Source organism: Mytilus galloprovincialis, chromosome 1, assembly GCF_965363235.1.
Source record: "Mytilus galloprovincialis chromosome 1, xbMytGall1.hap1.1, whole genome shotgun sequence".
Lineage (NCBI taxonomy): Eukaryota > Metazoa > Mollusca > Bivalvia > Mytilida > Mytilidae > Mytilus > Mytilus galloprovincialis.
In genome coordinates, this window is record NC_134838.1 from 86,711,436 (window position 1) to 86,738,836 (window position 27,401).

At 31.2% G+C, this 27,401-nt stretch overlaps 2 protein-coding genes across 3 annotated transcripts in view; one reads left to right on the forward strand and one right to left on the reverse strand.

Moving 5' to 3' along the window:
* Positions 1 to 1,277: 1,277 nt before the first annotated feature.
* Positions 1,278 to 27,261, reverse strand: LOC143043116 (delta(24)-sterol reductase-like). Of its 2 annotated transcripts, XM_076215578.1 has the most exons (9): positions 26,675 to 26,809; positions 24,976 to 25,020; positions 21,532 to 21,793; positions 17,052 to 17,170; positions 15,732 to 15,998; positions 15,254 to 15,394; positions 13,281 to 13,478; positions 12,033 to 12,211; positions 1,278 to 10,394 (listed from the first exon to the last, which is right to left on the reverse strand). In XM_076215578.1, exons 3-9 carry the CDS (start codon positions 21,755 to 21,757, stop codon positions 10,238 to 10,240), a joined length of 1,287 nt encoding a protein of 428 aa, XP_076071693.1. In that variant the 5' UTR covers positions 21,758 to 21,793; positions 24,976 to 25,020; positions 26,675 to 26,809; the 3' UTR covers positions 1,278 to 10,237. The 2 variants fall into 2 exon arrangements, with proteins under 2 accessions (XP_076071693.1, XP_076071689.1); XM_076215574.1 differs by lacking the exon at positions 24,976 to 25,020 and having other exon boundaries at positions 26,675 to 27,261.
* The window catches only part of LOC143043089 (E3 ubiquitin-protein ligase UHRF1-like), a 43,185-nt gene continuing 42,798 nt past the window's right edge, over positions 27,015 to 27,401 (forward strand). The window contains exon 1 of the mRNA XM_076215561.1: positions 27,015 to 27,255. Coding sequence (XP_076071676.1) covers positions 27,103 to 27,255 — 153 coding nt within the window. The 5' untranslated portion in view covers positions 27,015 to 27,102. The remainder of the gene's footprint in view (positions 27,256 to 27,401) is intronic.

The following is a 27,401-nucleotide window of genomic DNA, read 5'->3' on the forward strand; positions in this document are numbered from 1 at the left end:
CTGTATGATGGATTCAATGGTCAGGTACATCTAACTCTAACAACAATTCCATATAACAAATATGTTTTTAAATAATGATATTTTACTAGTTAAAGTTTATTGCTGTTTATTTAAGTTTTAAAGATAACTGGAAAAAACTAAAACAATTGTTAACAAATGTCACTCAAGGTCAGTTACTCCTATAAGGAGTTCTCTGAAAATTATTTGTACCCTTAGACAGTATGTAGATCTTGTGCTTATGAACATTCATTCCCCTTTCCCAATTTGTCTTCCACAGCAGTCAACAAACTAACAGAAAAACAACATTACAGAAAATAAGCGGCTCTCAAGAGCCTGAATCGCTCACCTGTTATTTTTTGCTTAAAATCTTTCCACAATGATAATTTTGCCTTTCAATATATATTAATGAGAGTCTTAAAAATTACATTTAAATGTTCTTTGTATGTGTCATACTTTCTTTAAAAGCGAAAAAAGGCATTTTACCCCCTATGTTCCATTTTAGTCATAGTGGCTATGTTTCTGACATACAAGGAAATAAAATACAAAATTTAAACAAGATATTCTGAAACTTCTACAGCCTAAGTATTTTGCTGAACTTGATTCAGCAGTTTTAAAGGAAGCAAACTAGATGAAAAAATTCAGAAAAATTGTCTTTCAAAGGGCAGTAACTCCTTAAAGGGGTCGATTGACAATTCTGGTCATATAAGCTTTTTTGTAGATCTTACTTTGCTGAACATTTTTGCTGTTTACAATTTATCTTTATTATTAATAATATTTAAGATAACAACTAAAAGCTTAAAATTACCAATTTAGTGGCAGCAACCCAACAATGGGTTGTTAGATTCATCTGAAAAATTCATGGCTGATAGAACTTGACCTAACAATTTTACTTCAGCCAAGATTAGCTCTAAATGCTTCAGTGTTTGAGATATAAGCCAAAAACTGCATTTTACCATTATACGCTTAGGTTTGGTTGGAATTTGTTCAGTAGTTTCAGATGAGAAGATGTTTGAAATAGTTTACACCAGACGGACGACGACAGACCTTGACGGACGCCAAGTGATGGCAAAAGCTCACCATTCTGAATGTCTTGAAATTATGGAATCAATACTAAGAGCCAAATAATACCATTACCGCTCCTACCCATTTACATAGCTTTGTATAATCTTTGTTATGAGACCTTTAATATCCTCACCTTACAACATATCTTAAAGAAATACAAATGAAAATACAACTTGAAATCCACAATCCTCTCAATAATGAAAAACAAACACATATTATATGTAACTATTTATTACATAAAATACCACAATAAATATTACAAATATAAGTATTAAGTGTAAATAAACCTAGCAAATATCAACAGTTCACTGACAGAAATGTATAAAAATACCTTCATTTAATACTGTTTCATAGAATGAGTATATCATCTTGTAAACTTGTGATTCAAATGCTGATCAATTTATACTTAAAATATCCATCTTATTGGAAAATTGTTGTTAATATTATTATTATGTACATCAAGCTGTAATTAGTGCACACATACACATTTAGATTGTTTAAACCTATTAAAATTTTGAAATAAATGAACTTCTATTTTCTGAGAGAAAAAAAAATGAGTACACTTGGCTATGATACCACAGCAAACATGATCTTTTAAAATATAATTATAAGATAAATATTACAAACAGGATCAGTAGATTACTCTGATTCAGTGTTAATCTAAAATATGATAAAATCTAGTTCCTTAAGTAAAAACATGTCATTTGAGTTGTCATATAAAATTCTGAAAATTGACATATGTAATTAAAATTACCATATTATAATAATTTTTACAACAGCTTTAGCCTTTATCTAAGAAATAATTTTACTCACATCAACATCTTTGTATAAGACATCTCATATTTAAGTACATTATCTTTTTTGGATTGACTGTTGAAAATAAATAATAATGGCAATATCTCAAAGTGAGATTTTTTGTCAGCTTTTGCAGTTTGAAGATCTAAAGAAAAACATATGGCAAAATTAAACAAGAATGTGTCCAAAGTACACGGATGCCCACTCGCACTATCCTTTTCCATGTTCAATGGACCGTGAAATTGGGTAAAAAATCTAATTTGGCATTAAAATTAGAAAGATCATACCATAGGGAACATGTGTACTAAGTTTCAAGTTGATTGGACTTCTATTTCATCAAAAACTACCTTGACCAAAAACTTTAACCTGAAACTCGCACTTTCATTTTCTATGTTCAGTGGACCATGAAATTTGGGTCAAAAGTCTAATTTGGCTTTAAAATTAGAAAGATTATATAAGGAACATGTGTTCTAAGTTTCAAGTTGCTTGGACTTCAGCTTCATCAAAAACTACCTTGACCAAAAACTTTAACCTGAAACTAGCACTTTCATTTTCTATGTTCAGTGGACTGTGAAATTTGGGTCAAAAGTCTAATTTGGCTTTAAAATTAGAAAGATTATATCATAAGGAACATGTGTACTAAGTTTTAAGTTGATTGGACTTCAGCTTCATCAAAAACTACCTTGACCAAAAACTTAAACCTGAAATGGGACAGATGGATGAACGAACAGACGGATGAAGGAACAGACAGACGGAAGAACGAACGAACGGACGCACAGATCAGAAAACATAATGCCCCTCAACTATCATAGGTGGGGCATAAAAATCTAATAACTGATATCTGACAGCCTTAATTCTTGTGAATATTTGAACCTTTTTTTAAATAGATTCAGTATACTTTTTGATTTTCAAATTAAATGGTAGAAAAACAATCTTCATTATGAAATCTACATTTGAGAATAAGAATCATTCATTACTATTGAAAATGTGTGGGGTTTCCATAATTTTTAAGTACAAATGTCATGTCAGCATGATCCATCTTTTTAACATATATAGCAAAGTACTAATGACAATGAGACAAGTACTTATCTATATACCCATCAAAGATTTCATTAATATACTCAGTAACAATATATGAGACACGAGGATAAAATAAATACATATCCAATATATTTAATACATGTTGGTAGTGAAGACAGTTGATTTCTATATATAGCAAATTAAAATCATTAATATCAGTATAATAACACGTATCATTTCAAAACAATTGTAGCAACAATCTATAATCAAAACAACATTATGACACATTTCTGAATAAGGCAAGATTGAACATCAACTTCTTATAGCATACAGACAACATATTTTTTTTTATTGATAATTGATTCATTTAAAAATAATTTGAGACAAATTTTGATCATATTTTCTGTCTATTTCTGAGCATTTGAATAGGTAGTTGAATTGATTGCCTATACCAGTTTTGCAATCTGTACAGGTCTTATCCTCTTTTGGAAGATAATTTGTGCCATTTATTGTTTTAATTGGAATGTTTATAGTACATGTTCTTAATTTTGTTATCCAGATTAGGCTTGCTTCTTGATATTCTAAGCAAATCGGTTTCAAGAGCAAATTGTGTTTTCTAAAAAAACAAACTTTCATCAATACTGAACCATTGCTTTTGGAATAAATCTTTAGGAATCTGGCAAATCATATGTTCATGTGAAGAATAACATTTGTATCGCTGGTTTTAAAGCTATTCTACCTCAAACTTATAAAATATAGAACCAATCTCTTTTTAATGTTCAACATAAGATAACATATACTTCTACTTAATGATTCTATTCTGGAAAGATAACATATACTCCAACTTAATAAGATAACATATACTCCAACTTAATAATTCTATTCCAGAATAACACCCTTTAGTTAGAAACGTAAATCAAGTGGAAGTTTTTTACCATTTAATACAAAATCATGAACTATTATACTGTACCTTCAAATTCTTTTGCAATACTTTAAATTTCCTTGTTCAATGAAATTAACATTTTTAATTGGAGGTCAGTTGGTATACTCAAATTTCTTATTTTACTATAGATAAGCAAAAAGGTTCTTTAGCACCTGGTAAACAATTTGTTAAACTTTTGGCAAAATATGTCGAACATATTTTCTAGGCAAGAAACAATTCTAGTTAGATTGAATACAATATATGATAGTCAACAATTCTAATAAGATTGATTACAATATATGATAGTCAAATGAAACAAATGTTGCAAAATTAATTTTTTGAAATTCCTAAAATCATACTTTTTTTTTAGTTAAAGTTTGTTTTAAACCAGAAGCAATACAGCTAATAGGTACATGTATATCAGAAATATGTATATGTAAATTATAACAGAATAAAATGTAAATACAAAGGGAGGTAAGACTGCAAGGTATAAAATATTTTCAAAGGATTGTCAAGAAAATGTTACATCTTGGGCAAATTTAAAAAATGTCCTAAATAAGACAATTCCTGTACATTCTTTGTTAACAATTACTGATAAATTTAAAAACAGATGGATTTATACAATAATACCTTGTGTGCAATTTTATCATAATACCATGTTTTGGACCTTTAAAAAAAATCATGCTCAAGGCAAAAGTATTTTGAGACTTCATTAAAAGAATGCTAATTCGTAAATTTTCAACAAACAGATGTGTTTCCAATCTAGTCATTACTTTGGCTTAGAATTATTATGATTTGGTAAATAAATCCTTATCTAAAATTAAAGTTAGAAATAGGGGGGTCATATTACGGCCAAGGAATCTACTCCATTAATATTTCACACCAACATAATAAGAAAGGGTTAATAAAAACAGATATTGACTGATATGAAAAGGGAACAATAATCATATCATAATATCATATTATCCAAAATCTTTCTTTCACCCTTTGCTTCAATTTTGATAACTCAATAAAACTTTATTTTTGTCCATTTCTACTGTCTTGCTATAATTATAGATTATGGCTATTTTACGAAAATTTCATTGATCTTGCTGACTGATAATTTCCTTTCTGAGTGGTGTCCAGTGATATGAAAATGGAGTCTAGTGATATGAAAATTATTGCTTTAAACTAAGGGAACATGTGCTGTTGTCAAGGAAATTAACGACATCTTCTTAGGTAAAATAGCGATAAACAGATTATCATTGGTCATCTCAACTCGATTGCTTTTCTCACTTTTGTCATACAGGCTCAAACAAGACGATCAATCTCGTTGAGATAACCAATGATAATGTATAATTATCTTTGAGCCGGTACAGTGAAAGTGAGAAAAGCAATCGAGTTGAGATTGACCTATGATGACGTTGTCAATTTCATGTAAATTTCCTTAGCAACACTATGTGCCCCCTTAGTTTCTAGCAATAATTTTCATATCCCTCGACTCTGGTGAGAAAGAAAATTATCAGTCAGCAAGATCAAATGAAAATTTCGTAAAATAGCGATAATGTTGAATATGGGCTATGTTCTAAATGAATTGACAAATCACAGCTTTTGAATAATATAATATCATAAACAATAGACAATATTTCTTAACAATAAATGAGTAAGGCAATATAATTATAACATCAAAATATTACAATATTCAAAATGAAAGAACTACTAGTGTTACAGTATTATAATAATATATAACAGAATATCACATTACAAAAATACAATATCAAACATAAACAAATTAATAGGCCCAAAAAACAGGTATCCTTAACGTGGTACCAAAGTGTTTTGATCTGATTACTTTTTTGATCATTGGAAGGGATATATGTAAAGTTAAAGTTAACTTTTGTTTCAGAATGATATCAAATTATATTAACAAGTGTGGTTAAAAATATGAAACGTAAAAAACAAAAACAATCTAAAATTATGCTTTATAAAACCTTAAAAATATACATATAAATTGAAATTGTTCCAAGGTAGACAGATGTGTTACACATTGGCTTAGCATAAACATAAGGAGATGTGGTATGATTGCAAATGAGACAACTATCTACCAAAGTTCAAATAAAGTGGATGTTAGCAATTATAGGCAACCATACGGCCTTCAACAATGAGGAAAACCCATACTGTATAGTCAGCTATAAAAGGCCCCACAAGAAAAATATGAAGAAAAAAATTTCAACTGGAAAAACAAAGGGCCTAATAATGAAGTTAAACATATAAAACAAAGTTAGGTTAAATTTTAGAAACCTAAGGCTTGACATCAATATATATTTTATATAGTTTTGGTGATAACAAAATTCCAACACATTCTATAGTTTGAGATTATTATTCAAATATTTAATGATCTTATCCTACTATCCTAATATATGCTGTGTAAAAATGTTTTAGCGGTGGACATTTTAATTTGATCAGCAGATATTAATTTTAAACCATCACCCCAACAGTTCTTAGGTCAGAGTGAAACTGATCTGGGTCCAGCAATCTAAAGAAGGTCACTTTGGAAAAAAATACTGAATTTCATGATTTTTTTTTCTTCGATTTTTGACTTCAACTGGTCTTGAAACCATAAGTAGTTGTTTCCTATGTGTATTTCAATAACAATTAGGATAAGTAGTTATATGCCTGTAAGTTTGCACTATTTTTGAAAGTCTTAGGCCTCTGAACTTCCTGTGTAAGACACTGAAGGAAGCCCACCCCTGCAGAAAAATCAGTCTTATCTGATTTCAATTTTCCAAATTCGTATTTGAATTCAAAATGCAACTTAAACATGAGAAACATGACAATAGATGGCCTCAGATTGAGGGAACATGCATTAATTTTGAAATAAGTACAAATGTGTCATAAATTTGACCTCTACAAGTATTGAGAGCCATTGAAGCCAAATAACCATGGTTTGGGTAAGCCCATCATATGACGGTCACATCATGGGAAGGGTCAATACTAAGGCCACACCAATTTAATTTCTTGTTCTATGGATTTTTGGACTCCAAAATTTGGGGCGAGCGAGCGATTTGAAAATTTTAATAAAAAAATATTTAATTTGCAAATTTTTGAGGCGAAGCTTGAAAAGTAAAGGAGAGCAATTATAATTTTTTTTTGTTAACATAAAATAGTAGGTTTTGACAATATTAAAACTTGATTTATCACTTGTATTTTGACATTTCTTTAATTTCTGAAGTATTTTTTTCCCTGTTCACCAAGAAATAATTAAATCTGGTCTATGTATGTGTGACTGACAATGAGACAATTCTTCATCCAAGTCATAATCAGTTTGGGGGCAACCCCTTAATGTTATAAATATCCCTTTTACATGTTTTATGAGGGATCAATATAAGTTATATATTTGTTTGTACAAAAGGGCTCATATTTTCTCAAAGAACTATATATCTATCTGGTATTAAATGGTCAAAACATGTCCAACAATTTTGTAATATTCCTGGACTTTAACCATGTAAACACATTTACTTTAACAGTTTAATATTATTCAAAATAAGTGGACCCCTCTTTTAGAAAAAGTTGTTTAAAATATGATGCCACTCTCCTCTTTTTGAGTACAAAATTCTAAGTTTTCAAAGGTTTTGTATAGAAGAACTATACAAATCCTTGGTATTTCTATTTTCTTTTCTGCATCAGTAAAATGACCCCTTGTCTGAGGGAGGGTTGTTCTAAACCTGATAATAACAAACACAGGTCAAAGTACGGCCTTTTACACAGGGCTTTGATACAGACCAAACGGCAAACTATAAAGGACCCCAAAATTATTAGCGTACACAATTCGAACAGGAAAACCAACGATCTAATTTATATATCCAGACGGGAAAACTTTTATACCAATGAACAACATCAACAAACGATAACTGCTGAACGACAGGCCCCTGAATCAATCAGGACAGGTGCATAAACATGCAGCGGCTATGGATAGTTTTGTTTCGCCAGCATACATTATATAATTGCAGTTGAAGGCAAATCCTTCAGAAGTTCTTTGTACTTTATTCTAACAACGAACATTTTTTGATAGAGAATATAAGTAAGGGGGAAAGAAACCAATTTTTTGTTCTTTACAGGTATTTCCGCTGTTATAAATTTATATCGGAGCACTCCCACTTTGGATAAATAGGTTTCATGCTGAAACAAATATATTCTCACAGATATTTACAGTGTAGCGGGGTGCTTTTATGTTTAAAATCGTAATATACAGGTTAGACTGTGATTTAAAAACAAATGTTGATATCTTTTTATAATATTTACAACAACAAAAAACGGTGCGGGAAATGGACATGATTACATTTCCGGATGTGGGAAGCGAGATTATAAAAAAAAATAAAAAAATCTGTTTTGAAAAAAATAGGTGCGGGCGGGTCCGTTGAACAAGGAATCAAATTGGTGTGGCCTAAAACATTAATAGATTTTCACTTTGTAATTATAAATAAATGTTGACACAGATATGTCTCACCTTTATGTTATTTTGATCATATAATGAAATTGTTGAAATTAGAATGGAAAACTTGAACAAGTATATGTAAACTATGCAAAACATTAACAAAAAAACAATAAACCATGACTGTAGGTGCAGGGTTAAATAAGTTAAATAAAAATTAGAAAGGAAAATGTTAATACAACTGCATACCAAACACCATCAATTTCGCCCCTTTTTTATTGTAACAGTCAAGTTGAAATGAACCATGATGAGGGAGTGGGGTCATAAAATCTCCATGGAAATAAGATATGCAAATGCTAAAACAACTAACGGCCAACCATTATTGACGTCCAATGAGTGATTGATCTTAAACTAACTTAATCAGCAGTTTTAACATGACAACTATGCAAAAGTCATAAAACAACGGCTGAGGGGGAGGGCCAAATAATCTCTATGCAATTCAGATGTACAAATGTTTATACAAATTCTACCTCATATCATTGACCTTAAACTGACCAAATCAAAAACTAATACATTGTTGAGACTGTCACAGCTGACGTAAAACAGCTGTTCCAGTTTTACTTTTTCCACTGTGTTAAGGTGAGACAAAAAAGCACATGTTTTACTTTTTCAATGTAATTCTATTTAATATTCAATTTTTATTCTGTTTAATATTTAAATTTTCAAATCTAAATTTTTGATATCCTTAGCATGTTTTTGAAGTAATCAAGTGGTTCATTGTGTACTTGCAAAGTGGTATACTTGAACCCATGCATAGTGTGTAACGCAATAACTATTATCTCTATTTTTTGTTCATTCTTCAAAAATCGCAATAATAAATATCTAAATATACAGTACCTTAAATAAAAGCACACATTTTAAGTGAAAAAAAAAAATAAATTCAAGGTTATGTATTATAAATTCCTGATTTAAAGTAAGTAAATTGTTGATACCATTTGTTGATATGTTTTAATAATTCTAAAAGGGATTCATCATGTACATTTAAATGGGTTCAACATGAACACATGTATATTGTGTAGTAAATAAAAGCACATGTTTGAATAGTGAAAAACTCTTTTTTCCACACAATTCTATTTTAAGTTCTTACTTTTAAATCTATATTGTTCCTATCCTATGCTGATATGTTTTAATAATTAAGAGATTAATCATGATAATTTAAAGGGATAATCTTGATCCTTTGAAAGGATCAAATTTGAACACATGCATATTGTGTAGTAAATAAAATCATTTTTAAATGAGGAAAAACTCTTCAATGCAATTCAATTTAAAAGTTATAATTTTCAAATCTAAATTCTTGATATCGATATTTTTACGTTAATAAATAAGGGATTTATCATGTACATTTAAAGAGGACAAACTTCAGCATATTTATATTGTGTAGTAAATAACAGCACATAATTAAAATAAATGGTGAAAAACTTTTTTTTCAACACAATTTAATTCTCCATTTTAATTTGTTGAGATTCTTTTACTGTTGAGTTATCAAATAAAGATGTAAATCGTCTAAACTTGATCAGTAGTCTCATATCAGGTGTGATTATCAATCATTAGTCATATATGACCCAGGGTCATTCAAACTAATTTGGAGGGCTCGGGGAAAATATAATATTTAATCAAATGAAATGCAGTGTTATTACCAGGAAAACTCAGCACTCAGAATTTAGTTATGAAGACCAACACTGTCAATTTCTACATAAAGGGTGTTGAAATTGTCTGATCTTAAAAAAATGTTAATTCTAATCACACTGAATTTTGGTACATATTTCAGTCATTTTTTTTTTCAAAATCAGACCGGACTGGAAGAGATTCATTTGGCAGATACTTGTCATGAATGTCATTATTTTCAAAATACTAAAACATTCAGGGAAGGTTATTGTTATTTTTGGCTGTGTGTAATGAGCTTCATTAATACAAGGTAACTCTTAAACTACAAATAACTACATGTATATCCCTAAAGAGACTATTCATCATGATCTAACTTTCTTGTTTATCTTATCATACACCTCTGGAAAAGCTTGTTTACAGAAAGGCAGTTCCTCCCTCATCTTGTTGTATAACGTGTGGTCAAACATGTCATGGAACTCCTCCCTTGTCATGTAGGTATCAGCATATAACATCTGAAATCTAAATAAAACATCATTTGAACTACTATAAATCCACAAGCAATAATTTTGAAATAATAATATTACATGAATAACAAGAATGTTTTCAAAGTACACCAATATCCCATTCACACTATCATTTTCTATGTTCAGTTGACCATGAAATTGAGGTCAAAACTTTAATTTGGCATTAGAATTAGAAAGATCGTACCATAGGGAACATGTGTACTAAGTTTCAAGTTGATTGGACTTCAACTTCATCAAAAACTACCTTGACCAAAAACTTTAACCTTAAGCAGGACAGACACACAAACAGATGGACGAAAAGACCAAAATTCCAAAAAGTTGTGCCAAATACAACTAAGGCATTTTAAGCCTGGGATAAGAAAATCCTTAGTATTTTGAATAATTCATACTTTTGCAAACAGTAAATTTATAAAAATGACCATATAATTGATATTCATGTCAACACCTAAGTGGAGCATAAAAAGTGACATGATGTATATGTCAATGAGACAGAAACCCAACATTACAAACTGCCAAAAGATATCTAGATATCAACATAAAGTCTTCAACAATAGACAGGGTGTTACAGAATATCGTCAAACTCTAAATCGTCCAGAGTGTAAAAACAAAACAATTCAAAACAGTGGCGGATCCAGAACTTTTTGAAAGGAGGGGCCCCGCTGACTGACATAAGGGGCGCCTGGGTCAGTCACGCTTCAGTGATTCCCTATATAACCAACCAATTTTTTTTCCCACAAAATGAGGGGTCTGGACCCCCAGGGCCCCCCACTGGATCAGCCTATGGAAAATCTTTTAATTTAAATTCACCAAATAATAATTAACACCTTATAAACATCTTAAGAGAAACAAAGGCTTGAGAGCAAATGGAATGCAATTTCAGATGCAATGAATATGTCCAAGGGGTGTAACTATTTAAAAAAATATTTGATCAGCACTGATTTTCAAAAAGTGTCCAAGACATTGCTGATATAAACCTTTAATAACAATTTTCTATATAATTAATAATTCCAAGGGGCATAACTCTTTAAAAAAATAATTGATCAGCACTAATTTTCAAACTTTTCCGAGACATTGCTGATATAAACCTATATCATTCATCAAAATCTGGCATACATTGTACAAATGAGTTTACTCACAAACAATTTTCCATATATCTGATTTTTCCTAGGTGCATAACTCTTTAAAAAATTGTTGATCGCCACTGATTTTTGAACTTGTTCGAGACAATGCTAATATAAACATATGTTATAAGTTTTTTTAAATTCTGGCAAGAAATGTACCCTTGGGAGCTCTTACAAGACCAGACAGACACCTGATATTTCTATGTACCTTGTGTGGGGCAACAAAATGCATTAAGATATGGCTGGCACAAGAACATCAATTTTTTTCTGCCTCCCAAAATAGCATTTGCAAAAATCCAGAAGAACTTGTAAAATTTGAATAACCACCAAGTCATTCATCATTCTAACCTATTAACAATGTTAACATAAGCCTCAAACTACCAAGTTATACAACAGGCAATGAAGGAAAGATGTACTGACATAAGAGGTCTCTAAACACATTAGCTCCAAATTGAGCTTTCATTAGTAGAAGCCATATTAATTATGTGAATCATGTTATAAATCATACTAACCCATTAACCTTGCTAACATAAGCCTCTAACTTTCTTGTCGTTCTTTTGGCTTCATACTGTTTTGTCTTAGGGGCTCCATATGCTCCTATATCAACATACATCTCATCAGAGGCCCCGTGAGGGTGAATCATTCCAGGTAAGTTGTAAAGCTTAAAGGGGCACAGCCAAAGGGGATACATCTGTAAAATTAATTTTAATAAAAAAACTTAATGAAATGTCTGAAAACCTGGATGCACCAATAAATAATGTGAAAATGCTGAGCCATTAAAACATAAAATGTAATTCAACATGATCCAAATATGAAAACAGATATACAGGTTTACACTACTTTTGACAGTTCAAACTATTCCTCAAATACTCATACCTAAACAGTTTTTTTGATAAACTAAATAGTAAACTTTGATCAATAACAATTGTCTCCCTGTATATTTATTTTACGCACCTAGTATACCATGTTAATTATGTCTTTACAGTTTGACCCAAACTGATAAACAAGATGTCACATTGAATGTGCTAATCAATTGTGTAAAGTTTGAATGTTTCAGCGTTAATCAAGTAATCAATATACTGGACAATTGATTACATTCAGTACCATGACATTCATTTCAAAATTCAACATTGTTATCTTTGACTTCCTTACGTTTATATCAAATTCATTATACTTGAAAGCCCTGATAAACTTCAATGTTTTGGTATTCAATATTTTGTCCTTTCAACTAGTAAATCAGTCAGTATACTCATAAATAACCAATAGCACACTTTTTAAAAATAAACTTATCTGCACAACTAACATCAACTTAACAATTCATAAACTATAGTTAGTTTGTTTTTTATAACAAACAATTCATGATTGATTTATTCCTAAGCTGTTTGCTTGAAAATCAATTACTAGTATTGGTTAAATGTGTTTGCTGTTCTTTGTGGTTAAATGTGTTTGCTGTTCTTTGTGGTTAAATGTGTTTGCTATTCTTTGTGGTTAAATGTGTTTGCTGTTCTTTGTGGTTAAATGTGTTTGCTATTCTTTGTGGTTAAATGTGTTTGCTGTTCTTTGTGGTTTTGAGATATTAGAATTGCACAGAATACGTTTTCAAAATTTGAATATTTACCTTAATAAGTACAGAAAAAATGTTTCTCACTGGATGTGCTGAAGAATCTATTTTTATATTTTCATATTATAGTTTTTTATGTGTTTATAAAATCTCTGATTTAAATTTGTGTCAGTACTAAACATATTAATTTTTCACTTACTTCAATTTCATCATGGAAGACTTTTAAAGCATCACCAAGGTCTTTCATAGGAACAAGCATGTCCTGTATAATCTGATATTTCTCATAGAGTTGTTTTGTTGCCTCCCCTTGTGTCAATTTCAATAATGATATCTTTGGAGGAACTGTCCATCCACAGAGATAACGGAAGACTGGATGGTTTCCAAAGGGAATGATATCCTGAAAATACATAAAATAGCATTCAGATATCAGAGATAACAGAAGACTGGATGGTTTCCAAAGGGAATGATATCCTGAAAATACATAAAATAGCATTCAGATATCAGAGATAACGGAAGACTGGATGGTTTCCAAAGGGAATGATATCCTGAAAATACATAAAATAGCATTCAGATATCAGAGATAACAGAAGACTGGATGGTTTCCAAAGGGAATGATATCCTGAAAATACATAAAATAGCATTCAGATATCAGAGATAACGGAAGACTGGATGGTTTCCAAAGGGAATGATACCCTGAAAATACATAAAATAGCATTCAGATATCAGAGATAACAGAAGATTGGATGGTTTCCAAAGGGAATGATATCCTGAAAATACATAAAATAGCATTCAGATATCAGAGATAACGGAAGACTGGATGGTTTCCAAAGGGAATGATATCCTGAAAATACATAAAATAGCATTCAGATATCAGAGATAACGGAAGACTGGATGGTTTCCAAAGGGAATGATATCCTGAAAATACATAAAATAGCATTCAGATATCAGAGATAACAGAAGACTGGATGGTTTCCAAAGGGAATGATATCCTGAAAATACATAAAATAGCATTCAGATATCAGAGATAACAGAAGACTGGATGGTTTCCAAAGGGAATGATACCCTGAAAATACATAAAATAGCATTCAGATATCAGAGATAACAGAAGACTGGATGGTTTCCAAAGGGAATGATATCCTGAAAATACATAAAATAGCATTCAGATATAAGAGATAAGGGAAGAGTGGATGGTTTCCAAAGGGAATGATATCCTGAAAATACATAAAATAGCATTCAGATATCAGAGATAACGGAAGACTGGATGGTTTCCAAAGGGAATGATATCCTGAAAATACATAAAATAGCATTCAGATAGAAGAGATGACAGAAGACTGGATGGTTTCCAATGGGAATGATATCCTGAAAATACATAAAATAGCATTCAGATATCAGAGATAATGGAAGACTGGATGGTTTCCAATGGGAATGATATCCTGAAAATACATGAAAATAGCAGTCAGATATCAGACAATTTTATAAATTTGAACCACATTTCAAATTTATTAACTATAACAGAGGGAAAATATTTCTTTGAGCTAAGGAACAAGCCAAGCTAATGACAATGTTATAAATAGGTTGTACATTGCAGAAAAGGACAGTCAAATAAACAAGTTCAGTGTGATACCAGAAACTTTTCTTCATGTGGGAAATAGATTACAGAAACAAAACTTTTTACAATAAAAAATAAAGTATGGAAACAGGGAATGTGTCAAAGAGACAACGACTCTACCAAAGAGCAAAAAACAGTACAAGACCACCAATGGGTCGTTACAACAACAAGAAAACCCTGCAACCAGAGGGGGGCTTTGGCTAGCCCCTAAACAAAAATGTTTACTAGTTCAGTGTATTTTAATGTGAAAATTAAAATTTATTGCAAGTGAAAAAATCTTCAACAAAGAACTCTTTAATCTTTGAATAACTGACATCAGTGAAAAATTTGATTTTATTAGTTTCAAAATGCTATGCACATTATAGTGTCCATTTATGGTGGAATTTGGTTTTCTTTTACTTGAAATAAGTCCAATCCAATTTTGCCATGTTGGTGGATAAAATATCTACAAATATCCATACTGGCTGAAAAAAAAACATGGATACTTAATCAATCTTGTCCTCTATATGCAGAAGATTCTGAATTAAAGCAATTTTATGTCATTATTGCCATCTGATTATTACCTGAATCTCCCAGAAAATACTACGACTGTGTCTATGGTAGTAATGTCTCAATGGAATGTACTCTACAGCCGGACCAGATTCCAGAAACTCTTCCACATGCTTAAAGAACCAAGGTTTCCAGAAATATCCAATAGGGTTTATCTGAAAATACAGTATTATCTATAATTCACAATTTTCAATCCATTGCTTAAGAAAGGGTATTGCTAATACAAGCAAGAACACTGTAACAAAAATGTTTAAATCGATGAATTCTAAAGATTGAATTTCTGTTTCCCTGAATAGTTTGGAAAGAAAGAAGTTAATTAAAGGCATACAAGTTATTCAACCATAAATAAGTGTCTGTACTATATGTAAAGGATGTAAATCAGACAACTTTTGAAAAAATTCAACAGACTATTAAAGGTCCAACCAGGAAGAACATCTCAGTATTCATTTTATTGACACTTTTTATCTACAAAAAGTTTTTTATTCCCCGTACCTTTTCTGGATCAGCAACATCAGTCATATTTCCTAACATAATCACTGCTGAGTTTTCAGAATACACCAATCCTTCTACAAACATGTTTTCTTTTCCTTTGTTTGTTTCATCGGCAAACGCTTTAACCATATCTTTCTTGGAATGAACAGGAATGTACTCCATCTTCAAATACTTCTTGGCTGGAATTATCTGGATGGTTGCTGAGACTAAAAATCCAAGAGTTCCATAGGACCAGGGTAGAGCATAGAACAAATCTGAATTTTCATCCTAAAGTAAGAATTTGAAGTTATCTTTCAAAGGCGGTGCATTACGTTTGCGCGCATTACCATTACATATGCGCGCAAAAATCATTACGTTTGTGCGCAGCTTTTGATTACATTTGCGCACATTTTTTTGACAGGTAAACTCAGGTAAAATACATGTAATAATACTTATTTATTTATTAATCTGTTTAATTATTTACAAGTATAAGTACCCCTTTCGTAAGTCTAAGTCCTCTGTTCACCAACGAGGAGGTGGAAGTGTGATTTAGAGCAGTCAAACTCTTCTGGTCTTTTTCAATAAGTGTTTCTTCTTTTGAATGAAGTTACATGTATGCCTTAAGCTATAACGAGGACTATCATGATCACTTTATTCTTAGTTTTAGAATTCTATATGAACAACATATTATTTAAATTAACAAATATTTTCAAAATTAATAATTCAAAGTCACATTTATCATGAAAATAAAAAAAGATATAGTCATTTATAATTTAATTTAATTTTTATTTATATTTTTACCTGAGTTTACCTGTAAAATGAATGCACGCAATTGTAATCAAAAGCTGCACGCAAACGTAAAACTTTTTAATCCCAAAATGCGCGCAAACGTAGTGCGCCCTTCAAAGGAACATCAGTTTTTACCTTATTTTGAGCCACCATTAAGTTAGTATATTGTATGGCTTCATATTTCAACTTTCCAAATTTTAAATGGCAACAACTTTCATGAATTTATTCACATATCAAAAATAAGTACATTTTTTTTTATTGTGTGAATAGAAGAATGTGAAACAAATGCATAATATTATCTCTCTTTCTTGTGTACTTTAAAAGATGTGCAAGTCCCAATATTTCTGTGAAATATGGAAAATTATGTTCATATAATAAATATTATAATAGCAATATACTTCTCATAATTTTATGGAGACAGTCTTTTATCATAATGACCCTATATTTTACAACAATAAAAGTCAACGCTTTCACCATTGTTATATCCGACAAATATTCTTAAAACTCCTAAACAAATTCCCAAACTTTGTTACACTTTAGAAAATAAATTACCTTAGAACATGTGACCACACTGCCATCTGCTAGAACAACCTCATATGCCACACAACAATGTTGAAATAGACCAAAGTTATGAGATGATGTCTCTATGCCAACTCCCATAATCAACCCACCTAGAGTTAAAAAACATAAAAATGATACGAATAAAGTTCTATAAAAACAGAGAACTGATGAATATATGATAAAAAAAGTCTAATTTCAATGTTTCAGCCATGTGGTTTCTTATTTATATATGTTAGGCCACTATAAACTTTGAACTCATGTTTTCATATCCATTCCAGACAGGTAAAAACAAGAATGTGTCCCCAGTACACGATTGCCCCACTCGCATTATCATTTTCTATGTTCAGTGGAACATGAAATTGAGTTAAAAACTTTAATTTGGCATTAAATTAGAAAGATCATATCATAGGAAACATCTGTACTTTGTTTGAAGTCGATTGGACTTCAACTTCATCAAAAACTACCTCGACCAAAAACTTTAACCTGAAGTGGGACAAACGAACAGATGGACAGACAAACAAACGGACGAACGAACAGATGCACAGACCAGAAAACATAATGCCCCTCTACTATTGTCGGTGGGGCATAAAAATCCTGTAATGTTTTTATTCCGTCTTAATACAGATCATGCAATGCAGTTTTACAGTAAATTGAAGATGAAAAGAATTTGATTTTTATTTAATTTCTGTAGATATGATTAAATTGAGAAGTCAGCAACATAATTTTTATGCTTTAGTGCAAAATAGTATAATTCCAACATCCTTTAGCAAAAAACATTTATTGGCAATAATAACAGTGTAACCATAGAAACACACATATCAAGTTAAAGTTCACAGAGTTAATCTATGGCATATCTTCATTGCTTACAACTGTACATGTATTTAAAAATAGTGTTAAAGCTGAATTGTCTCGCTTGCTTAACTTTACAGAACCAATGATCCATGAAAATGAGATTAAGTTCAGCTACAAGAAAAAGACAAAACCTTGAAAACTTAACAATGATCAATGAACCATGAAAATGAGGTCAGGTTCAGATGAACCCTGCAAGATAGACATGTACATCTAACCAATTCTTGCATTAAATATAGTTGATCTTAAGGTTTATAATATAAAAGAAACAGACGTAACCATGAAAGATTAACTTTGACATATGAATCATGAAAATAAGGTCAAGGTCATATGAACACTGCCAAACAGACATGTAAACATTACAATTATTAAAACCCTACACCAAATATAGTTGACCTATTGCTTATAGTATCACAAAAGAGGACCTAGCTACTGAAACATACCATTGACCAATGAACCATTAAAATGAGGTCAAGGTCAGATGAAACCTGCCAGACTTACATGCATCCCCTTACAATCATTCCACACACCACCTATGGTTTACCTACTGCTTATATCTTCTGAGAAATTGACCTAATAACATAATTTCAACCTTGATCACTGATCCAAAATTTAAGATAGAGGTCAGGTGAACCTTGTCTGAGGGGGGATAGGACCTTTATCGGGACTCCAGGATTGAGTGTTTTTAAGCTCAGGATTTCGGGATTGACCTTTTCGTGATCCGGGAATTCTTTTTTTCGGTTTTCAGGATTTCGGGATTTAATTTATTTAAGTTCGGGACCTCAGGATTTCGTGTTTTTAAGCCCGGGATTTTGGGATCAGGACTCCTCCTACCCCCTCTCTTGTCTAACAGACATAAAACATCGCAAGGAACCCATACATACCAAATATAAATATTAGGGATGGCAGCAAGTATTCGGGTACTTGCTTAGATGGCAGAGATACTGCTTTGTCTTTTATAAATCTTGAGAAATTTTTCCTTACATTTCCCCTCACTTTACATCCCTTTAAAATATCCTTCAAACTACTAAAAAAAATAATATCTATTCACAACACAAATACGTTTATCCTGATTTATAACTTAGTCTCAGGTTTATCTATAATCACAAATTGTGTTTAGCAATACTAGCATAGAGGATTTTTTCATGTGCAAGCCTTGTAACAAAATTTAGAACCAGACTTTCATCAGGAGTTGTTGTTCAGATTATATTTCTGAAGAATTATGAGACAAGTCGTAATAAAAAAAAAAAACTCCATAGGAACAGATGATACAGATTGTCTATCAAGTCAGACTTTAATAACAAGTTTATGGCTTTATTGGCATGTTTCTGATTTGTTTCATGAAAACACGAACAATAATTGCTATTATGATAGGTTATTTTTTAGAAACAGTGGTCTGTTATTCATTGTTCTATTGATACAAAAAGGACAAGTGAAACACATAACCAAGTATCAAGTTTTATTCTGTTATCACACAGATTGAGTTCTGCAACAATATGTATGTCTTTTGGAGTCATATTAGGTTTATGAAAGGTAATAACCACCCAACAAAAAGCAAAACTTTTCACTAGATGTTTTAAAAATTCATTTGAGTACTCAAGTACTTGCAAGTATCATGACCGATTGCTGGAGTACTATATAACAGATCTTTTGACATACATCCCTAATAAATATTCTTTTACTCATAATAAGTGAGGAATTCACATGACAAAAAACCTTAAAACTGTTTTTCATGCAGTTGCTGAACGATAAAATGAGGTCATGGACAAAGGACATATGACAGAGAGAAACCTCTTAACATAAGGTATTTGCACACATGGTATGAAGCATCCAGGTCTTCTACCTTTTAAATATAAAGCTCTACATAAATAGTTTAAACTGTTGTCACATCTGCATTGTAATCCCTATATCAGCAGGCAAGATCTGCATTGTAATCCCTATGTCAGCAGGCAAGACTTAATTCCAGGAAGGATCTATATTTATCTCATTCTAATTTAATCTCATCATTACGTATAACAGTCTACTTAAAATTACAAACATAAAACAAGTAAATCTAAGATGATTTGAACAAAATAATAAAAAGATTAAATCAACAGCTGAACCATGAGCACATGTTACGCCTGTAGCTTTTTCAAAGAATAAAGTTCAATAACTTCATATCAGAAATTCATGGAAAAACTAAAGGGAGGTTATTTTAATAGTTATCGGACCACAGATGAATTCTCACGTTGTGATTGGTTAAATGCCGTCACATGGTGACCCCCTATGAGACCGAATGGGGTTAGTAAGTTTCATATGGGGTTCATGACGCGTTAATGGCGACGTCATCTATTAATGTTGTTGTGTTTCATTGTTTATTTTTCAACAAAACGCCGCAGAAAAAGTCCAGCGTCCGATAAATTTGTTATACGGTTAACTACTGACCCCCTACGGATCCATAGAGGGTGAATAAAATTCATAGGGGACTCGGCCTCCGGCCTCACCCCCTATGGATTTTACTAACCCTCTATGGATCCGTATGGGGTCAGTAGCGAACCATATAACTTATAATATAAACCATGCAGTCACCAAAGTTTCCTGCAGTTCATTGTCTGAAAACTGGAAAATCCCCCCTTTTTATGGATAAAATCAAGTAACTCTGAAAGTAAAATCTGAAATTCATAAAATCAAAAGGGATCTTACATCAATACATATAAACAATTCTCCAAAGAGAAAACTGCTGAAAGCATTTTTTGAGTCATTGTCAGAAAACTGGAAAATCCTCTTTTTTTTAATGAATAAAACCCTTTGACTCGGAACATAAAATCTAAAATTTATCAAAACTGAAATAAACTGTCAATAGATATAAAAAAAATCACCATTAGTTCTTGCAAATTGGTGAAAGTGTTTTTGATTTTTTGTCCAAAAACTGGAATATCCCCCTTTTTCAATAAAAACTTTTAAAATATCTAAAATTTATAAAAAACGAAAGGGAGCTCATGTCAATAGATATAAACAATTCATCAAAGTTTCATGCAAATTGGTCAAAGTGTTTTTTCAGTTATTGTCCGACATGTTGACAATGGACAGACAGACATAGGAACAAGGGTATACCATAATACGTCCCATAAACAGGCGTATAAAAACCCAAGACATTTACCATCCAATTTTTTTTATCACTGATCCCCTTTCGTCACACATAACCCAATTACCATATTGATGTTCATGCGTAATTGATTTACACAATTTTTCACAATTAGACAAAAAATTATAAAAATAACTTATTGAAAAGATTAAAACTTCCAATATTCTCAAATATAAATCACCTGGAAGTTAGCCACAATGGACTAAACAGAAAAATAAATTGGTTTACAGTTAGTCATTAAAACTGTTATTGAAGTGAAATTGAAAATAAATTAAAAGGAAATACAATATGATATTTCAAAAGCTATACTGATAATATTTAAAGGTCAATAGATTAACAAATTACCAACAAATGCACCCAGATACCTATTTTTATGAAAGCAGGTCACATAGTATCACAAAGAACTAACCTAAGATGTAAAGGCAGATAAAAGTATAATGAGAACATTTTAGTTTATGGTTTTAAAGTTAATAAAGTTGCCATTGAATTGATACAAACCAACGGTTAGGTCATCCAGCTCAGGTAACACAGGAAGAGTCCACCCTAGGGGATTTAGGAAGGCTGTAATTTGTCCCATTGTAGCTAATGGTTCAACTCTTATTGTCTGCTTGGCTTCATTTATGTCCAAAATGTCAATTAAATTCACCTCTATGTTTTGCATCTGTTTTTTGTATAGCGGTTGTCGAAAGCTGACTGTAGCCCATCCTGGGCGTGCTGTACACATTTTTGATTTACAACCATTTTGTTTCCACTGCTTAACCTTTAAGGACCAAACAAGTCCATATTATTAAACAAGCATAAATGTAAAGCAATTGCTTGAAAAATGAATGAATGATACGATAAATTCTGTTATATACCGGGTACTGTAAATATTCTATTTAATACTGTGCATGATGTATAATAACTATGACAGGTACGGTGACCAATAATAAATATCAATCTTTTGGACTTTGGTCAACTAAGTTGTCTTAATGGCGATCATACCACAAACCTCACTATATTTACAAGAACATTAATAAACATGACTGTACTTGTTTAATAAAAGTTCGATATAAAATATTGAATGAATATAATTTTCACCCCATCCATATAAAAGAAGCAGCTAAATTAAGCAAATGAAAGCAAATAATCTGGGTTGGTTTTGTCACAAAACATGCATAATAAGGTTTCTTATGCACTTAGAATGTATAGCTGGGTTGTTAGTATTTGTGAGATGTGGACCAGGAAAATTTGATCTTGCACTGCATGCTGTAGGGATATCAAACATCTTTATTCACACATTATGCTCACTTGCTAAAAAAATACCTGATCATATCTTGACCACTATGACATATGCTAAATCAAATGAAATCAGATACACTCAAATCAAAATGTACAGATCTTATAACGCTATAATAAAAAAATAAATCTAAATAAAAGGCTATTATGACAGGCAATATCATGCATGGCCATCGGCAAACCTTTAACCAAATTGGAAAAAAAATATGAGATATCTCATTACCAAATTTGTATACCATTTTAAAGAATCCTTTATTCTACTGAGGGATCACATGCCCACTGAATTCTAAATTCTATAACAAGACATTGGTTATATGTCACTGTGACAAGGCATTGTCATTTCAGGTTTAGAAATCAACTTTTGATGTCAGTTTTAAATATGATCATGTAACTCGAAGAAGTTTGATAACATGTGGGTAGTACTGCAGGAAAACAAGAAAATTCAGTAACGAAACAAGTTCAGCCTTGGTTGTTTCGACCATATACTAATTTTGCCATATTAAAATACCTTTATCATAGCTTTATTCTGAGATCTAGCACGACTATGTTTCAATTCTCATCCTAATATAAATTTTCATTTTATTACATCGTCATAAGAATGTTCAGTCTCAAAAAGTAAAACTGTTAACATCCATTGTCCATGTTATGATTATGAGGAGTTATGAATTAGGAGGTAGTTACAAATAAAACTTATATATAGAGATTTTTCTTATTATTGTGATAAGTACAAATTTTAAAATGTGTATTAGAGAGTGTCAGAACCAATGCAGTAGGAAGGAAATAAGCAAGATTATGTGATTAAAGATTTGTCTAGTAAGATAAGTACATAATCCTTGATGTTATCCATAATTTATAATATTTTACAATACATATAAACGGTTTATATTTATAATCATAAAAACTCTAATTTCTCAAAATGCTTACAAAAGTTTATATATTTTGAAAGGGGGAAATTATGGTTTGTGAGACAAACGTATTGTAAACAACATTGTGATATTCACTGATTAAAATAAACAAATTGAAAATTACAAGTAGATAAGTTTCATCACTGAGTCGGAGTGTCATTATAAACTCAAATCCAGTTTTACAATTAATTTGTTGGACAGGTAGTTTAATAGAGAAACTTGTTTCTGCTTCTGCTCAGAATTAAGCCAAGCCAATTGAGATAGATGATGGATTGTCATGTAAGCAAAGCAAAGGTTGACAAGATACAAACGACAGCAGTACAAGTAAAGGTAAATTGGTGAATTTAAGGACTAGACTACATAACAACTAAATTGAGACCTCATCAATATAAGAAGACAAATCAGATGTATGTAAGCCGCATCATTGTCAGAGTCATCAGACCTGCCGGATTCTGACTACACAGGCTCTGGATCAGAGTGTGAGTGAATGTAAGCCCCATCATTGTCAGAGTCATCAGACCTCCCTGATTCTGACTACACATGCCAATGAGATTGCAAGCCAATAAAACAAAAGGAAAAAGAAAATGAGGTAGACAAACAACTTGATAGGTAGATAATGATAGACAGACATCTTAACTATATATCAATATATCTAAACCACAATAAGTCTTAAGACAATGTGCTTAACTTAGCAGAGACAGTCACTGTTCTGTTATCAATACAAAATTCCACAGAAAACCTAGATTTTCTCAAATAAGATGACACAAAAATAATTTTTCAAGGAACATCTTTCAATTTTTTTTAGAAAGACCAATTGTTCATTCTCAAAAAATGTAGGAATAACATTTATACTTGATGCAAAGCGTAAATTCATAATAAAAAATTAATAAATAGCATTTTATAGAATATATATCCTATTGTATTGAGAAACCTGAAATATCTTAGCTTTGAACATGCAAGTGAAATATGAGAAAGTTGTGGAATAAAGTTTTTCAAATAAATTAGAAAAGTTACAACTTGTTGCTGCAAGAATGTTAACATGGCCAAAGGGTTCAAAACTATTTTCACACATTCTGAAAATTATGCCTTAACTTAACCTGCTGTGACATTCTCCATTCAATATTCATTATCATTCTAAACAGCTTACATATATGTAGTGACTGTAGTCACCTTTAATTTCCTTACTGTAAATTCAGAAATTATTGCGTGCATTTGTTATTGCGATCTTTGAAAAATGGACAAAAGTGTGAGATTAATTATTTCTATGTCAGGAAGATCTGCATACAGATGTATGTATCAGATATAAGAATGCATCCTTCGCATTAGTTAAAAACTTGCAATAATTTCTGAATCTACAGTATTCATAATTATTGATACAAAAGGGAACTGCTATCATATGATGTTGGACCAACACTACCCAGGCAGAACAGGTACATGTATATGGCAGAAACAACATATGGCCAAAGTGTTAAAGGTCAAAGTATTAATGGTCAAAGTGTTAATTGAATGAACTGTCTAAAAAGTGGCAGTAGAATAAATGATTTGGAAAACTGTTATCAAATTTCATCTTTTAAATTGATGAGACTTTTAGTTTTTGTTTATTAAAACTTAATTTGGAGAACCATGTTCTTTTATTCGTATTTTATACTAGAATTCAAAAAGTGAAGAACTTGCAGCAACCAGCGGCACTTCTTCAGTTTGCCTGAATAGCCAGAAATTAAGTTCAGCAACCTCTAAAATATTTAGGAATAATACTGACCTGTCAGATTTGACAAACACACTGACAGTTGCCAGTTTAATGAATCTGAAAAGTTTGTTTTTAGGTTTTAAACATGTACAACGTACTACATATATTCAAAAGACATTAAAATATATATAATCAAGATTATGTATGGCTTAGAAAAACAACCTATTATTGTTTGAGTAAATCTGATTATTTGTTTCCACCCCAACCAAGGATGGAACCTATAATGGTATCATGTCCTCTCACTTCTATGTCAGTACCTTATCCCTGACTTGGCAAATTTATTTATCCTGATTTAGAGTAACTTCTTGCAATTTGATTGGCTGATATTGTCCTAATAAATTTCAGTACAATTTTTTATCACGTCAATTGGAATTATCTCCCTTATTTATCACGTCAATTGGAATTATCTCCCTTATACATTTGACCTAATAAAAAAAACAAAAACAATTGAGTTACTTTGTACTCATAATACTTTTTTTTATTTTTCACAGTTTTAGATTAAATATCTAAAATATATTTTTTGATATTGTCCTAAAATTGAATTTGAATGTAATAATATGTAATATAACAAAATCAGGATAAATTCGTTACACAGTGTTTAATTGTCCTAATACGGAATTTATCGGGTCATTAAAATTCATATCGGGTTTGGCTTCGCCTCACCCGATATGAATTTTATTGACCCGATAAATTCTCGTATTAGGACAATTGAACACTGTGTAACTAATAGTATCCCTAAATTGCCAAACAGACGAGAAATTTCTAACAAAATTATACTTGATTACTGTTTTCGAATATCCCCTTAATTTTTATTTTTTTTGCCTTGTAATCTAAAAAGAAGTTTCATGAAAATTTGTCAATCAGAATTATATTTTTTTAACAGTAACAAATGAAGATCTTGTTTAGCAGGCCTTCTACAAAGTATCGTTAAAATTAAATGTGTGGATGCAGCAAACAAGAGGATGATATGAAGTTATTGTTGAATTTCCTACAAATTTTATTTCAGTAATTCTTAATAAAAGAAATTCCACTTAAATCTCAATATTTACTCCTTTGTTGATGCATGTATTGTTTCTTACATTTCTCATCATTGTAAGATTGGTGATCAGAGAATTATTGCAACTTAATTACTTGCATATAGATGTAAAATTTTCACATTATATATATTTTCACATTATATATATTATTTATGGACAAAAAAACATGTCTAACCAGTTGAAGTTCATTAACTTGATGACTTTTAAAATCAAGAAAGATTTACCCAGTGGTAATGCACTAGAAATGAGGGTCGTAATGGGAGAACCTTCATGACGAATAACGATAAAACTCTCGCCAAATGACGTTAACAGTAATTTTTGGTGCATTAGGACAAAATGTACACTTTCTTTTAGACAATAAAAAATCTAAAAGAATCACATTAATTTTTTTCCAGAAATAACATTTGCGATAACTATTTGAGACCTCTTAAATTACTAATCCAAATAAGGATATTTTGACAAATGAAATCACAATAAAATATCATCCAATTTGACGCTAACGGTAGCCAATACAGACCAGTTGAATCTGACGGTAAAGGGCATTCCTTAATGCGTTCAAAACGACTCGTTCAGAATATATATACAGGAGAATTTGATGGTAAAATACACCGACCTTATAATTTATAAATTAAGTGAAAATGTACTACTATGCAATATCATATTAAATAACATACCTGATTTTGTACATGTTTAACTTTACTGTCATGCTTCCTTGGTGCAGAATTCAGTTTGAATATGATCCAGTTCCTAACATACATAACAAGATCATACAAAACTGACATTGGCAACAGAAACAGACAGACAAACACCCATCTGTAATTTTTGATAATATATTCAATTCCCCTGTATTTAGCCCATGTGCAAAGTGAGACTATTGCTGAAACTGCAGCAAGCAGAATATACGTCGGTTCGATACCTTCAATCATATTATCATTATGATATAAATTAAATGTCAGGTTATTGGCCGACAAAGGTCAAAGTGAAAGTAGAGATTAGTGTTCCGAAAGAAAAGCCTCGATTTAGAATACACCGGGATATTTTCCCGCCACCGTTTGTTGTTTTGTACCGGGGCTTTTCTGAGAAAATATTTTATTTGTCAATAATGTGGATCCAAGTTCGAAGTTTTGATGGGAAGACGAGTCTTCAAGTTGACGATTTATCTAAATTGACTAAGATCGAAGATCTCAGGTTGCGTCTGGTGGAAAAGTTTGAAGCTCCGCCAGAACGTCAAAGGCTTTTCTACAGGGGAAAACAGGTTACTCCCTCTTAATTTTTCTATATATGTCTTATTATTTTCTTGCTTAAAAAATATATGAGATGCAACAAGCACGATTGAATTGACAAAATTCAAATTTGAGTATTGTATAAATCGATAAAACAGGAGTTCAAAATATTCCAATT

Excerpts from the sequence above, each read along its gene's own strand:
- LOC143043116 (XM_076215574.1), bottom strand. The coding sequence starts at position 26,926 with ATGATTGAAGGTATCGAACCGACGTATATTCTGCTTGCTGCAGTTTCA. Across the intron at positions 15,395-15,731 it reads ATGTTGCTGATCCAGAAAAG|ATAAACCCTATTGGATATTT; the intron begins GTACGGGGAATA and ends CTGTATTTTCAG. Across the intron at positions 12,212-13,280 it reads TCTTCCATGATGAAATTGAA|ATGTATCCCCTTTGGCTGTG; the intron begins GTAAGTGAAAAA and ends TTAATTTTACAG.